Raw genomic sequence first — 13,221 nt, 5'->3', positions numbered from 1 at the left:
TGTTTAGTCATGCCGGCCACATGACCATGGAAACGTCTTCGGACAGCGCTGGCTCTTTGGCTTTGAAACGGAGATGAGCACCGCAACCCTTGAGTTGGATTCGACTGGCTTTTGAGCAAGGGAACCTTTACCTTTACTTTACTGATTTCCACCAGTTCCTGTCTCAGGACTCGGGACTCGCAGTGTTCCCGCTAAGCTGTGCGTGCGAGTGGCCGCCCATTAACACAGGAAGCCCCGCTCAGCAGCAATCTGGAGCCGCCCAGGGTCTTGTCCTGCCCATAGTCCATTTTAAAATGATCAAACAAGCAAGGTGAAGGTGGTCAATAATAGAATCGACCAAACATACAGAAACAACCTTGAAGAATATAAACACAATCCGTTTAGGGGTTTTTTTTGGTGTAGTGGTTAAGTGCGCGGACTCTAATCCGGGAGATCCGGGTTTGATTCCCCACTCCTCCACTTGCAGCTGCTGGTGTGACCGTGGGTCAGTCACAAGTTCCCTCAGAGCTGTTTTTGTAAAAGCAGTCCTCAAAAGAGCTCTCTCAGCCCCACCTACCTCACAGGGTGTCTGTTGTGAGGAGGGGGAGGGAAAGGAGTTTGTGAGCCACTCTGAGTGAAGGACAGGGTATAAATCCAATCTCTTCTCTTCTTCTTTTTTTGCAAAAATATTTATAGTGATGTAAGATAAGCTATCACGTAAAGTGCAAATAAAGAACAAAGCGCACCATTACGTTGAAAGACATACAGTTCCAAGCGGGACGTAAACCCTGCTGCATACAATCTTGACGGGACCGAGTGGCTAGCTCAAGCTTGTCATTAGAGACGCTTGCCGCCATGCACTTCTGAATTCTCGGAAACTAGTGGGAGTCCCACAAGCCTTATGAAGACTAACGGCTTGATAAAGATATCGATTCGAAACAGGCCTATCGTGTAGTACTAACCTTGACGTCTTCCTGCTCCGAGGGACTTATTTTCAGCCGTTAAAGAGAATGGTGTTTCTACTCTTAACAGCATAAAGTAGATTGTTGGATTGGTCCCTTGATTTATTTAATTAATTAATTAGTTTGTACCCCGGCCTCCCCACAAAAGCAGGCTCAGGGCGGCTTACACTGGTTAATACATCATTAACAATTAAAATCCACATAAAAGCATCCAAAAACAGTTCAAGCATAACCATTCAATGGCATCAAGTGCTGGCGATATCCAATTAATTGCTTAACGGTGGCGTTTTGTAAGAGTGCATACAAAAGTCTAACCATTATTCTGCTCCACGATCTTCCAAATACGGGCGGCGGCACAGGCTAGATGTCAAAACCAAGGGCCAGGGCTCTATAATCAAGACTGTATTTCAGCAGGGTTTATTTCCCACTTGTATTTTGTAGGCTTTTCGATGTAATCATGCACTTTGTACTTTATTTGCACTTTACGTGATAGCTTATCTTAGATCACTACAAATGTTTTTGCAAAAAACTTACATTTTGTTCATATTCTTCAAGGTTGCTTTTGTATGTTCGGTTCATTTTAAAATGACAGCAGTTGTATTCTGCTGAGGATGTGAATGGCTCCGCTCGGGGAAAAGATTACGGGGAACATTGCCTGGGAGAGCCCCTCCCCCAACTGCGCTGGCACTTAGTGTCCGTATTGCCACGAAACCAAAATACCCGGTTATTTATCCCCGTGCCATGGAAAGTTTCACCTGCTGATATCCACTAAAGTGGCAGGACACATTTCTCCACACCAGTTGGCAGGGGTCATTTCGTAGAAAAAGAGGTGCAGGAGCTCATTAGCATAACTTATTAGCACAACTTGTTTGCATATGCCACACCCCCTGACATCACCGGAAGTGTGTCAGAAGGCAACACCCACCGCTCAGGCTCCACTGGACTGTTTTGGATTGTTAGCTATGGGGGAAGGGGATGTGCATATCTGCCCTCGCAGAGGAGGGAGAGCTTGTACCGGAAAGGGGGGGGGGGCTCTGCAACTTACCTGGTTGCTTCTTGCTCCTTGTGGCCCGATTGAGGGTGCTGGGAGCAGGGGGCGGGGCTTGCTGCATGTGCCCACCCCCTGGGCTCCTTACTGCCGGAGCTCCGCTCCTGTGCGCTCCCGCAGGAAATGAACCATGCCAGTTGGCAACCCACTCAATCTCAGGCTAACCAACCTTACAGGATTGTTGTGCACTTCGAATGGAGGAGAAGAGACCCAGCCATGCCCCCCAAGAAGCTCAAATTTTGATGGCTCTCTTGCCCGGATGTCTTTTGAAACAGTTTAGCCATTGGTTGAAAGCAAACACTGCTCTCCGTTAAGAAGAGAAGAGATTGGATTTATAACCCACCCTTCTCTACCCGCAGGAGTCTCAGAGCGGCTTATAATCTCCTTTCCCTTCCCCTTCCCACAACAGACACCCTGTGAGGTAGGCGGGGCTGAGAGAGCTCTGAGAGAACTGCCCTTGAGAGAACAGCTCTGAGAGAACTTGTGACTGACTCAAGGTCACACCAGCAGCTGCACGTGGAGGAGTGGGGAATCAAACCCAGTTCTCCCAGATTAAAGTCCACAGTCTTAACCACTACACCCAACTGGCTCTTAACCACTACACCAAACTGTTAGAGAAGCCACCAAACATCCCTGAGGGTGAATCTGGAGCGTTCTAGATCAGGTCAAACGCTGCAGGAACTTTGAGGGAGTGTTTAGAAGAGTTTTGAGAAAACTAGCAGTTAGCTTCCACTGAATTTCATAACGAAGCAAAACTTGAGGCAATCTGAAGACGCCAAATCAGCAACACCACTAGGGAATTTTGTTGGACAAGAGACTCCAAAGGCGAAGCCAGTTGTTACTGAGTGGAAAAATTCCTGATGCATTTCGCTGATCTTCATGCGGGGAAGGTCGTTGGGTTCTTATAAGAGTCGCACTACATACGATGCTGGAATTCCATCACTGGATCTCCCAAAGCGCATCCTGTCCTTCAAAAGCACTCTGGGAGGGTGACGTGGATCAGGGCTGATTGGCTCTTTCCCATGTCCTCCATGCACTGCTTTCAGTCCCAGCACAGAGGGGGGAAAAGATCAGGAACCAGCTTTATTACTAAAGCAGAAGGGTTAGGAAGGGGGGAATATTTCCAATAAGGAAAACAATGTGTAGAGAAAGAGCTATACTCCCTTCCACAGCACTGCAGCCCATCTGTATTGAAGAAGAGACTGGATTTATACTCCACCCTTCACTACCCAAAGGAGTCTCAGAGCAGCTTACAATCTCCTTTCCCTTCCCCTCTCCACAATAGACACCCTGTGAGGGAGGTGGGGCTGAGAGAGCCCTTTTGAGGACTGCCGTTTCCAGAACAGCTCTGGGGAAACTGTGACTGATCCAAGGTCACTCCAGCAGCTGCATGTGAAGGAGTGGGGGAATCAAACCCGGTTCTCCCAGATTAGAGTCCGTGCTCCTAACCACTACACCAGACTGGCTGTCGTATCCAGGAGCTCCCCTGAGTGTGCTACATAAACGGAGCTTTCTTTGTGTCGGCTTGACAAGGCTCAGGGCTAAAGGAATTAAATTAAATTATCGTATGGCATTGTGTGTGGAATCGTCAGGAGATCCCGACGGATTATTTGGCTGTCTGAAAGTGTAGCTCTTTTTTGGCACCACTAGGTGGCGACTATATTTATCATTTTTAGACTGAGAGTGCTGTGTGACTGGCCCAAGGTCACCCAGCTGGTTTCAAGTGGGAAAGTGGGGAATTGAACCCAGTTCGCCAGATCTGCCGCTCTTAACCACTATACCAAACTAACTTTCTAGGCCTAAAGGGAGTTGTTATGAGCAGGGCTATTTTTGGGCAGGAACGCACAGGAACGGAGTTCCGGCTGGCTCCCAAATTGGCCACGCCCAGCAGGAACTCATTAGCATAATAGGCCACACCCAATAGCAGAAACTCGTTAGGATTGGCTACATTAGGGGTGTGGCCTAACATGCAAAGGAGTTCCTGCTACAAAAAAAGGCCCTGGGTTTTGACAACAAACAAGGTAAACAGAATAAGAAGGGAAAGGTGAGTGTGGCTGGATGACCACACTTCTGGTAACACGGGGGTGCAGCCTAATATGCTAATGAGCTATGCTCTCATGGGTGTGGCTGGATATGCTAATGGATTTCTGTTGTTGGGTGTGGCCTATTATGCTAATGAGTTCCTGCTGGGCTTTTTCTACCAAAAAAAGCCCTGGTTATGATCATGTATTAACATTAGCACACGAGGGAAGATCAGCCTGTATGGTTTCCTGCTGTTCAACTTTCATTCAAATTGCGGCCCAAACATCCGAAGCGCTTCACGTAAATTGTTTTAGCAAATCTTGCAACGACCCTGCAAGGCAGGCCAGAACCTTTATCCCTATTTTGCCCGAGGCGGAGAAAACACTGGCATCCCGTGCCTACCTTGCCCCGGATTTCCCCTCGCGGATTCGCTTTGGTGCTGACTTGCAGGAAGGCGGTGCCCCGAGCCAGGTGACGAAGCAGTTCCTGATCCAGGTCCTTCACAACGCCCTGGGCCTGCACGGGAAACAGCAGCACGAAAGTCGTGATCTGACAGAGAGCACCCACGCCCCAAAAATCCAAATTAAATTTTTGCACCCTTGAAATGTGGGCAAATTTTATTGCGACTGCAATAAAAAAAGGCCAATGCTATGCTGGGGATTATTAGGAAGGGAACTGAAAACAGATCAGCCAGTATCATAATGCCCCTGGATAAATCGATGGTGCCACCTCATTTGGAGTACTGTGTACAGGTCTCGTCACCACACCTCAAAAAGGATACTATAGGTTTGGGAAAAGTGTAGAAAAGGGCAACTCGAATGATAAAAGGGTTGGGACACTTTCCCTATGAGGAAAGGTTAAAGTGCTTAGGGCTCTTTAGCTTGGAGAAACGACGGCTGAGGGGTGACATGATCGAGGTTTATAAGATTATGCATGGGATAGAGCAGGCAGAGAAAGAGGTACTTTCCTCCCTTTCTCATAATACAAGAACTCGTGGGCACTCCATGAAATTGCTGAGCGGTCGGGTTAGAACGGATGAAAGGAAGTCCTTCTTCACCCAAAGAGTGATTAACACTTGGAATTCACTGCCACAGGAGGTGGTGGCGGATACAAGCATGGACAGCTTCAACAGGGAATCGGATAAGCATAAGGAGCAGAGGTCCATCAGTGGCTGTTAGCCACAAGGTATAGATAGGGACTCTGGGGCAAGTGATGCTCTGTATTCTTGGTGCTTGGGAGAAGGGACAACAGTAGGAGGGCTCCAAGTGTCCTGGCCCCACTGGTGGACCTCCTGATGGCACCAAGTATTTTTGGCCACTGTGTGACAGAGTGTTGGACTGGATGGGCTGTTGGCCTGATCCAACATTGGCCTCTCTTGAGTTCTTACGCTCATAAATCAGCCATCCATCTTAACTGGCCCAAATTTGACTCAAATGTTGTGTAAGTGAGCAAGTACTTTTCCTGAATTGGCTTTTAAAAAAACCTGAAAGTGCAGGCTTTTGAGTTATGCAGAAGTGCTCAAGGTTCAGTTTTTCAAAGCAAGGAAAGGTCTGGCAAGCAAGCATATCACACCCCACACAATGCCTATCTGGTACAGTTAAATGTGTAAGAATTCTTCATAAAGGGCCAATATGAAAAACTTACAATATACAAAAATACATTTATTAGAAATTACAAAAATAATATTTATTAGAAAAACAGTTAAGAACATCTAAGGGCCCAATGAAAACCTCGTTAAAAAGTATTCGTGGCCTAGACACAAGGGCCAATACACATGATGACCTGACCCGTTCTTGAGTCCAGTTTTTGGGTCAAGTTTGTTTTCCCCTTCCTGTGTCTTACAGTTAAATTCAGGGCTATTTTTGGGCAGGAAGGCACAGGAACGGAGTTCCGGCTGGCTTCAGAGTTGGCCACGCCCACTACAGCCACCATGCCTTCCCCAGCCTGTCCAAGGGCCGGCTTGCCCAGGCTCCCCACAGCCGCGGGGCGCCTGGGCAAGCCAAGGGAAGGCATGGTAAAGGTAAAGGTTCCCTTGCTCGAAAGCCAGTCGAATCCGACTCTAGGGTTGCGGTGCTCATCTCAAAGCCGAAGAGCCAGCGCTGTCCGAAGACGTTTCCGTGGTCATGTGGCTGGCATGACTAAACACCAACGCGCACGGAACGCTGTTCCCTTCCCACCGAAGGGGTACCTATCTATCTACTTGCAATTTCTTGCTTTCGAACTGCTAGGTTGGCAGGAGCTGGAACTAGAGATGGGAGCTCACTCCATCATGCGGCACATTCGGGTCTCGAACTGCTGAACTACCGACCTTCCACAGCCTGCAGTTCAGCGTCTTAACCACTTGAGCCACCGCAGCTCCATGGGGTGTGGCCTAATATGCTAATGCGCTGTGCTGTCTGGGTTGTGGCCTAATATGCTAATGAGTGTCTGCTGTTGGGTATGGCCTATTATGCTAATGAGTTCCTGCTGGGCTTTTTCTACAAAAAAAGCCCTGTAATATGTATCCAAGAATGTTGGCGGGGTTGTGATCCAGCAGTCCTGACCCACCTAAGTGGATCCACCTAAGTGGATCAGGGCCTGGACGGTGCCTCTGTGGGAGACCTCTTGGAGATCTCATGTGAATGGCCTAGAGTTCCCCAATGGGGGCACTCTGGAATATCAACACAGCCTGTGTCTAGTCCAGCAGAAGTAGAAGAGGAAGAAGAAGGAGATTGGGTTTATACCCCGCCCTTCACTCGGGAGTCCCGGAGTGGCTTATAAACTCCTTTCCCTCCCCCTCCCCACAACAGAGACAGAGCAAGGCTCCCTCTACGTTGTGGACTCTTGTGAGCAAAAATTTTTCTACTTTGTGAGCTACTGGCATGAAAGCTGTGAGCGAGCGATTTGGCGGCTGCATCAATTAGGTCCCTCTGGACCAGCATTCTGTTTTCAGTTATGCTTTTGGGATTTTGGAGCTCCTGTAATGAAAGCGATAACATTCCCTAGTGTGATCTGGTACACAGAGGTATACTGCCTGTAGACATGGACGCTCCATCACAGCTAACAGCCTAATCTCCACGAACCGGTCTTGTTTGCTTGCAAAGCCTCCGAACGCTCACGAACATCGCTCACATCTTGTCACGGCGACTCTCTAAGACTTCTGCATCGTGTGAAGAAATACATCCAATCCGAAGTTGGCGCCCGTACCCACCCACCCACCGACCCCTGCAGCGCCAAGCGCCTTACCTCCGTGCCGTAGAAGCCCCTAAGCAGTCGCTTGTGCTCCCGGCTGCTGCTCTCTTGGAGCTCCCCCAGCTCGGCAAAGCCGTGCAGGTGGGCGCTGACGGTTCCGTCGTCCGCCCGGCCAAGGCCGGCGACCACAATCTCATAGTGCAGGTGGCAGTGATCGTCCAGGGACACCCAGGCGTGGCCAGCAGACCCGGCACGTACAGGAGGGGACACGAAGTGGCCAGCGAGGGGGATGGGCAGCTCTAGAGAACAAAAGGCAGGAGTTTAGTAGAAGAAGAAGAGGAGGAGGAGGAGGAGATTGGATTTATACCCCGCCCTTCACTCGGAGTCTCAGAGCAGCTTACAAACTCCTTTCCCTTCCCCTCCCCACAACAGACACCCCGTGAGGTAGGCAGGGCTGAGAGAGCTCTTTTCAGGACTGCTCCTGAGAGGACAGCTCTGAGAGAACTTGTGACTGACCCAAGGTCACCCAGGTGGCTTCACGTGGAGGCGTGGGGAATCAAACCTGGTTCTCCCAGATTAGAGTCCGCGCTCCTAACCACTACACCAAACTGAAGCCAACGTCATGGCACTTTTGAGGGCTATAAGAAGACGTCCCATAGGCCAGATGTGGAACCTGGGCCATAATTTGCCCACCTCTGATCAAGAACTGCTCTTGAGAGAACAGCTCTTGTTAGAACTAAGGTCACACCAGCAGCTGCAAGTGGAGGAGGGAGGAATCAAACCCAGTTCTCCCAGATTAGAGTCCGCACACTTAACCACGACACCAGACTGGCTCTCATGGACATGGGGCCAGCCTAAAGTCTGCATGCATGGCAGTTTGGCAAAGGGCTGGTCAGTTCCAGATCTGGGCATTTAGGAGGAGGAGAAGGAGACTGGATTTATATCCCACCCTTCACTACCTGAAGGAGTCTCAAAGTAGCTTACAATCTCCTTTCCCTTCCCCTCCCCACAACAGACACCCTGTGAGGTAGGCGGGGCTGGCGGGGCTGAGAGAGCTCTTTTCAGGACTGCTCCTGAGAGGACAGCTCTGAGAGAACTTGTGACTGACCCAAGGTCACCCAGGTGGCTTCACGTGGAGGCGTGGGGAATCAAACCCGGTTCTCCCGGATTAGAGCCCGCGCTCCTAACCACTACACCAAACTGAAGCCAACGTCATGGCACTTTTGAGGGCTATAAGAAGACGTCTCATAGGCCAGATGTGGAACCTGGGCCATAATTTGCCCACCTCTGATCTAGACCCAAAGAGGGCTCCCGTAACAGATGTAGGGAAGGTGCGTTCGGCTAAGCACTTGCTCCTGCAGTCCCGCAGCACCTTGACTGGGCACCCGTAAGTGTGCAATGAGGCAGAGGAGGAGGAGGCGGCTGCTGGAGACGATGGATGGGGAAGCCGCATTTCACATATTAATCGGAACTTCCTGAGCAACTGTTTGGAAGCGGTCTTCGGATCCGGCTCCCTCTGCCATCTCCCCCCCCCCCAAAAAAAGTGAGTTTTCAAAATTAGAACACTTAGAAATTGGTGTTGGAGTGAGCGACTCGGCGTGTCTGGAGAATTGGGGAGGGGGTGCTAAATCACTCTACGTGTGTGTAAGCGTTTTATATCCTTGAATGGGATGTTGCTCTCTTTGGGCGATTCTGCATCTAGCGTTCGCCCCGCGTTTTCTCAACTGGGAGGAGAAAGGTGCAGCTCAAAACCACATTCAAATACGGTACGGACTGCAAAGTCACCTCTGAATGGCCGTAAAAGGGCCATTAAATCTATGCAGAGGGTACCATAAGATCCGATGACCAAAGGAAGCCAAAGTGGCATGGAGTGCGGAGGCTACCATAAAACCCGATAATCATAGGAAGCGAAAGCGGCAGGCAATGCGGAGGGGAATTTTTCTGTTCCAAGTGGGTTTCGTAAAACAATGGAGGGAAACGCCAATGCAGAATCAGCCTCTGTCTTAACCTGGGAGCTGCCCTCTGACCAGCCCCATAGCGAGGGAATTTTTTGGGGGGGGGCCGCGGGGGGGGGGGGCACCAGTTAATTAAATGAAAGTACAGTGCAGGTGGTAAGTTGGAGCACTTTGGGGGCAGCCCGAGAGGGAGGGGGCCCAGAAGAAACACTAGGGGGCCAGGCCCCGTGGGCCCCATGTTAGCTACGGACCAGCCTCTGACCCCTCCCCTCTCTCTCTATGCTCTTTGTTCTGCCCCTTTTCTCACATGGCTCTTCACGGGGCCAGACATCTCTACAGGTCTCTCCTGTAGAGACAATGCCCTCATGCTTCCACATAATGACACTGGATTATTTGCCCTCTTGTGATAGGGAAAGCACCCTTTAGATCGGGCTTCTCTCTCTCCGTTCGGACTGTCACCTGAATATGAACTGGACCTGCTTGAACAAATGTTTTACTTTTTGCGACGTACTCCTGGGGAGATTTATTTTCCTGCACGTGATATCACGTTTCTATGACTGGGCAACCTCTGAGCAGTCCTGAGCCAGTTTGGTGTAGTGGTTGAGTGCGCGGACTCCAGTCTGGGAGAACTGGGTTTGATTCCCCCCACTCCGCCACTTGCAGTTGCTGGATGACCTTGGGCAAGCCATAGTTCTCTCAGAGCTGTTCTCTCAAGGGCAGTTCCGGAAAGAGCTCTCTCAGCCCCGCCTACCTCCCAGGGTGTCTGTTGTGGGGAGGCGAAGGGAAAGGAGTTTGTAAGCCGCTCTGAGACTCCTTTGGGTAGTGAAGGGCGGGGTATAAATCCAATCTCCTTCCTTCCTCCTTCTCCTTCTCTCAGCCCCACCTACCTCACAGGGTGTCTGTTGTGGGGAAGGGAAGGAGTTTGTAAGCTGCTCTGAGACTCCAAGTGAAGGGTGGGGTATAAATCTAATCTCTTCCTCCTCCTCAATTACAATCTGTTTCAGAGCAGTTCTCGAAAGAGCTCTCTCAGCGCCATCTGCCTCGCAGGGTGTCTGTTGTGGGGGAGGGGAAGGGAAAGGAGATTGTAAGCTGCTCTGAGACTCCTTTGGGTAGTGAAGGGCGCGGTATAAATCCAATCCCATCTGTCTATTCCTCTCTCTCTGTCTCTCTTGAGGGAAAACCCAGAGGTGACGTAACGTCGCTCTAGGAACTGCCCAGCTGTCTTGTCGTAAAATCATAGAGTTTCTGGCAATACCTAGAGCTACCTTCTATCACTTCTGGGTTCACATGCAGGGCTCCAAGTGACAGGACCCGGGGGCAGGGGATCCCCCACCCTGACTAGGGGGCTGGCAAACCTATTCCCACCTGCCAGTCCAGCTCCTAGCATGGCGCACCCCCGGTTACCTCGGTGTCGTGCCGGGAGTCCGCTGTACGGCAGGGCGTTGATCTGGCCCCGCAGCTCCCCCTCTTCGAAATCCCTGGTCGCCACGTTGAGGAAGAGCTCGTTCTGCAGCAGCATGTGGACCTCGCGCCCGCTCAACTCCTCCCAGATCCCGCTGGCCTGCAAACGTGAGAAAGGGGCACTTTGAACGAGGCGTGGGGAAACTCCCCCCGCCCCGCTGCCCCCCTGCGGGATCTGGCCAACGGCCCACTCTCGCTGGCTCCCTTCCCTCCTCCGAAGAAGTCGAGGCAGCCCGTTTGTGGTTTTGCTAAGTACAACCCTCGCAAGCAGTCTGTGGAATGGGTCAGGAAGGGCCAATCTGTTCTCCAGAGACAAGCGGCGGCTCCAGTAAGCCGACCCCTGTGATTAAAATCTGGGATTCGCTGCCAGAGGTCATAGTGATGGCCAGAGGCATAGGTGGCTTTAAAAGGGGATTAGACACATTCATAGAGGATAGGGCTATCAGAGACTACGAATCATGGTGACTAAAGGAAACCTCCTCGTTCAGAGGCAGTCAACCTCCGAATCCCAGAGCCCGGAGGCAACAGCAGGGGAAGGCCTTGGCCTCTGTGCCCTGTTGTTGGCCCTCCAGAAGAACTGGTCGGCCACTGTGTGAGACAGGAGGTTGGACTAGAGGGACCACTGGTCTGATCCAGCAGGGCTCTTCTGATGTTCTTGTGAAGGCCTTAACCTCTGTGCCCTGTTGTTGGCCCTCCAGAGGAAATGGCTGGCCACCGTGTGAGACAGGATGCTGGACAAGATGGAGTATTGGTCTGATCCAGCAGGGCTCTTCTGATGTTCTTATGAAGGCCTCGGCCTCTATGCCCTGTTGTCGGCCCTCCAGAGGAACTGGCTGGCCACTGTGTGAGACAGGTGCTGGACGAGATGGACTATTGGTCTGATGCAGCAGGGCTCTTCTGATGTTCTTATGAAGGCCTTGGCCTCTATGTCCTGTTGTTGGCCCTCCAGAGGAACTGGGTGGCCACTGTGTGAGATGGGATGCTGGACTAGATGGACTATTGGTCTGATCCAGCAGGGCCCTTCTGATGTCCTTATGAAGGCCTCGGCCTCTCTGACCTGTTGTTGGCCCTCCAGAGGAACTGGTTGGCCACTGTGTGAGACAGGATGCTGGACTAGAGAGACAACTGGACTGATCCAGCAGGGCCGTCCCTTGGTGGTCAGGCCGTAAACACGGAACCCCGCTTCACACCAACACGGAACCCTGCTTCACACTGACCTTTCTAGCCCCGTGTTGAGGCAGCAAGTCCCTAGCAGAAGACTTGCCTAGACAATGGAGACACTTTTAACTGGAGAAGACCGTTACTGAACCTTCTCCATCCATTTATCAATGGATATAATTTCTATCCTTGCGTTCCTTATATATGGACATTCGGGGATGGCACTGAATCGTCGGGGGACCAGCCTGGTTTTTACCAGTTTTGTTGTTGTTGTTGTTCAGTCGCACAGTCGAGTCCGACTCTTTGCGACCCCATGGACCAGATCACGCCAAGCCTTCCGGTCTTCTGCCATCCTCTGAAGTTGGCTCAATTTCATGTTCGTTGCATCGATGACGCTGTCTAACCTGCCGTCCCCGTCTTCCTTGACCTTCAATCTTTCCCAGCATCAGGGTCTTCTCCAGGGAGTGCTCCCTTCTCATTGGGTGGCCAAAGTATTTGAGCTTCAGTTTCATTATCTGGCCTTCCAGGGAACAGTCAGGGTGGATTTATTTTAGGAAACCAAGGGACTCTCAAGAGTCTTCTCCAGCACCATAGTTCAAAAGAATCTATTCTTCGGCGCTCGGCCTTCCTTATAGTCCAACTCTCACAGCCATACATGACTACTGGGAATACCATTGCTTTGACCATGCGGACTTTTGTTGGCAGGGTGATGTTTCTACTTTTTATCATGCTGTTTAGGTTCTCCATCGCTTTCCTCCCAAGGAGCAGGCGTCTTTTAATTTCATGGCTGCAGTCACCGTCTGCAGTGATCTGGGATCCCAGGTTTTATCAGTGAAGTGAGCCATTTAGCTCGGGCGAGATGCATGAAGCTGCCTTCGACTGACTATTAGTCAGAATTCTCAAATATCCTCTCATGATCAACCTTGCTCGGGGTCTTGCAAACGGAGGGGCTGTGCGGCTTCCTCGATCGAGCCATTCCATCTCCGGTTGGGCCTCCCTCTTTTCCTGCTGTCTCCGACTTTCCCTGGCATTAATCATCTTTTCCAGTGACTCTTGCCTTCTCATGACGAGACCAAAGCACGATAAGCCTCCGTTTTGTCATTTTAGCTTCTAGGAAGAGTTCGGGCCTGATCTGATCTAGAACCCACTTGTTTATTTATGGAACGGTTGTTCTAGACTGGCCAAGGAAAAACAGCCGATATTCACACGGACGGGTGTCAGCTATGCTGCCATGGGGGTTGGGGAGTTCATTCTGTGTCTTGTTCATTGCTATTGCATTCCTATCCCTGCTGCTATGCCTTTGCTGAAACGCTTATCTCTACAGATGTGCAGGAGGAGGTTGTATTGTCTGGAAGTCTCCCATGTACCGTGAGAGACTCCTGGTTCCCAGCTTTAGCCACCTAACGGGTTCCTAACTCATCCCACGCGCGGGAGGGGACCTAATTGGCCCACGCCATGGGGGCGG

The 13,221-nt window shown here is 50.9% G+C and overlaps 1 protein-coding gene across 1 annotated transcript in view; it reads right to left on the bottom strand.

Annotated features, from left to right (window-relative positions):
- The window catches only part of CHRD (chordin), a 117,002-nt gene that overhangs the window by 19,537 nt on the left and 84,244 nt on the right, over positions 1 to 13,221 (bottom strand). The window contains exons 13-15 of the mRNA XM_015426820.1: positions 10,542 to 10,698; positions 7,237 to 7,481; positions 4,414 to 4,527 (exon numbers count right to left, since the gene is read on the bottom strand). Coding sequence (XP_015282306.1) covers positions 4,414 to 4,527; positions 7,237 to 7,481; positions 10,542 to 10,698 — 516 coding nt within the window. The remainder of the gene's footprint in view (positions 1 to 4,413; positions 4,528 to 7,236; positions 7,482 to 10,541; positions 10,699 to 13,221) is intronic.

This window comes from Gekko japonicus, unplaced genomic scaffold (genome assembly GCF_001447785.1).
Source record: "Gekko japonicus isolate JY-2015 unplaced genomic scaffold, Gekko_japonicus_V1.1 scaffold238, whole genome shotgun sequence".
Classification (NCBI taxonomy): Eukaryota; Metazoa; Chordata; class Lepidosauria; order Squamata; family Gekkonidae; genus Gekko; species Gekko japonicus.
Note: the sequence above shows the minus strand (reverse complement) of the source record. Positions and strands in the feature narration are given on the sequence as shown.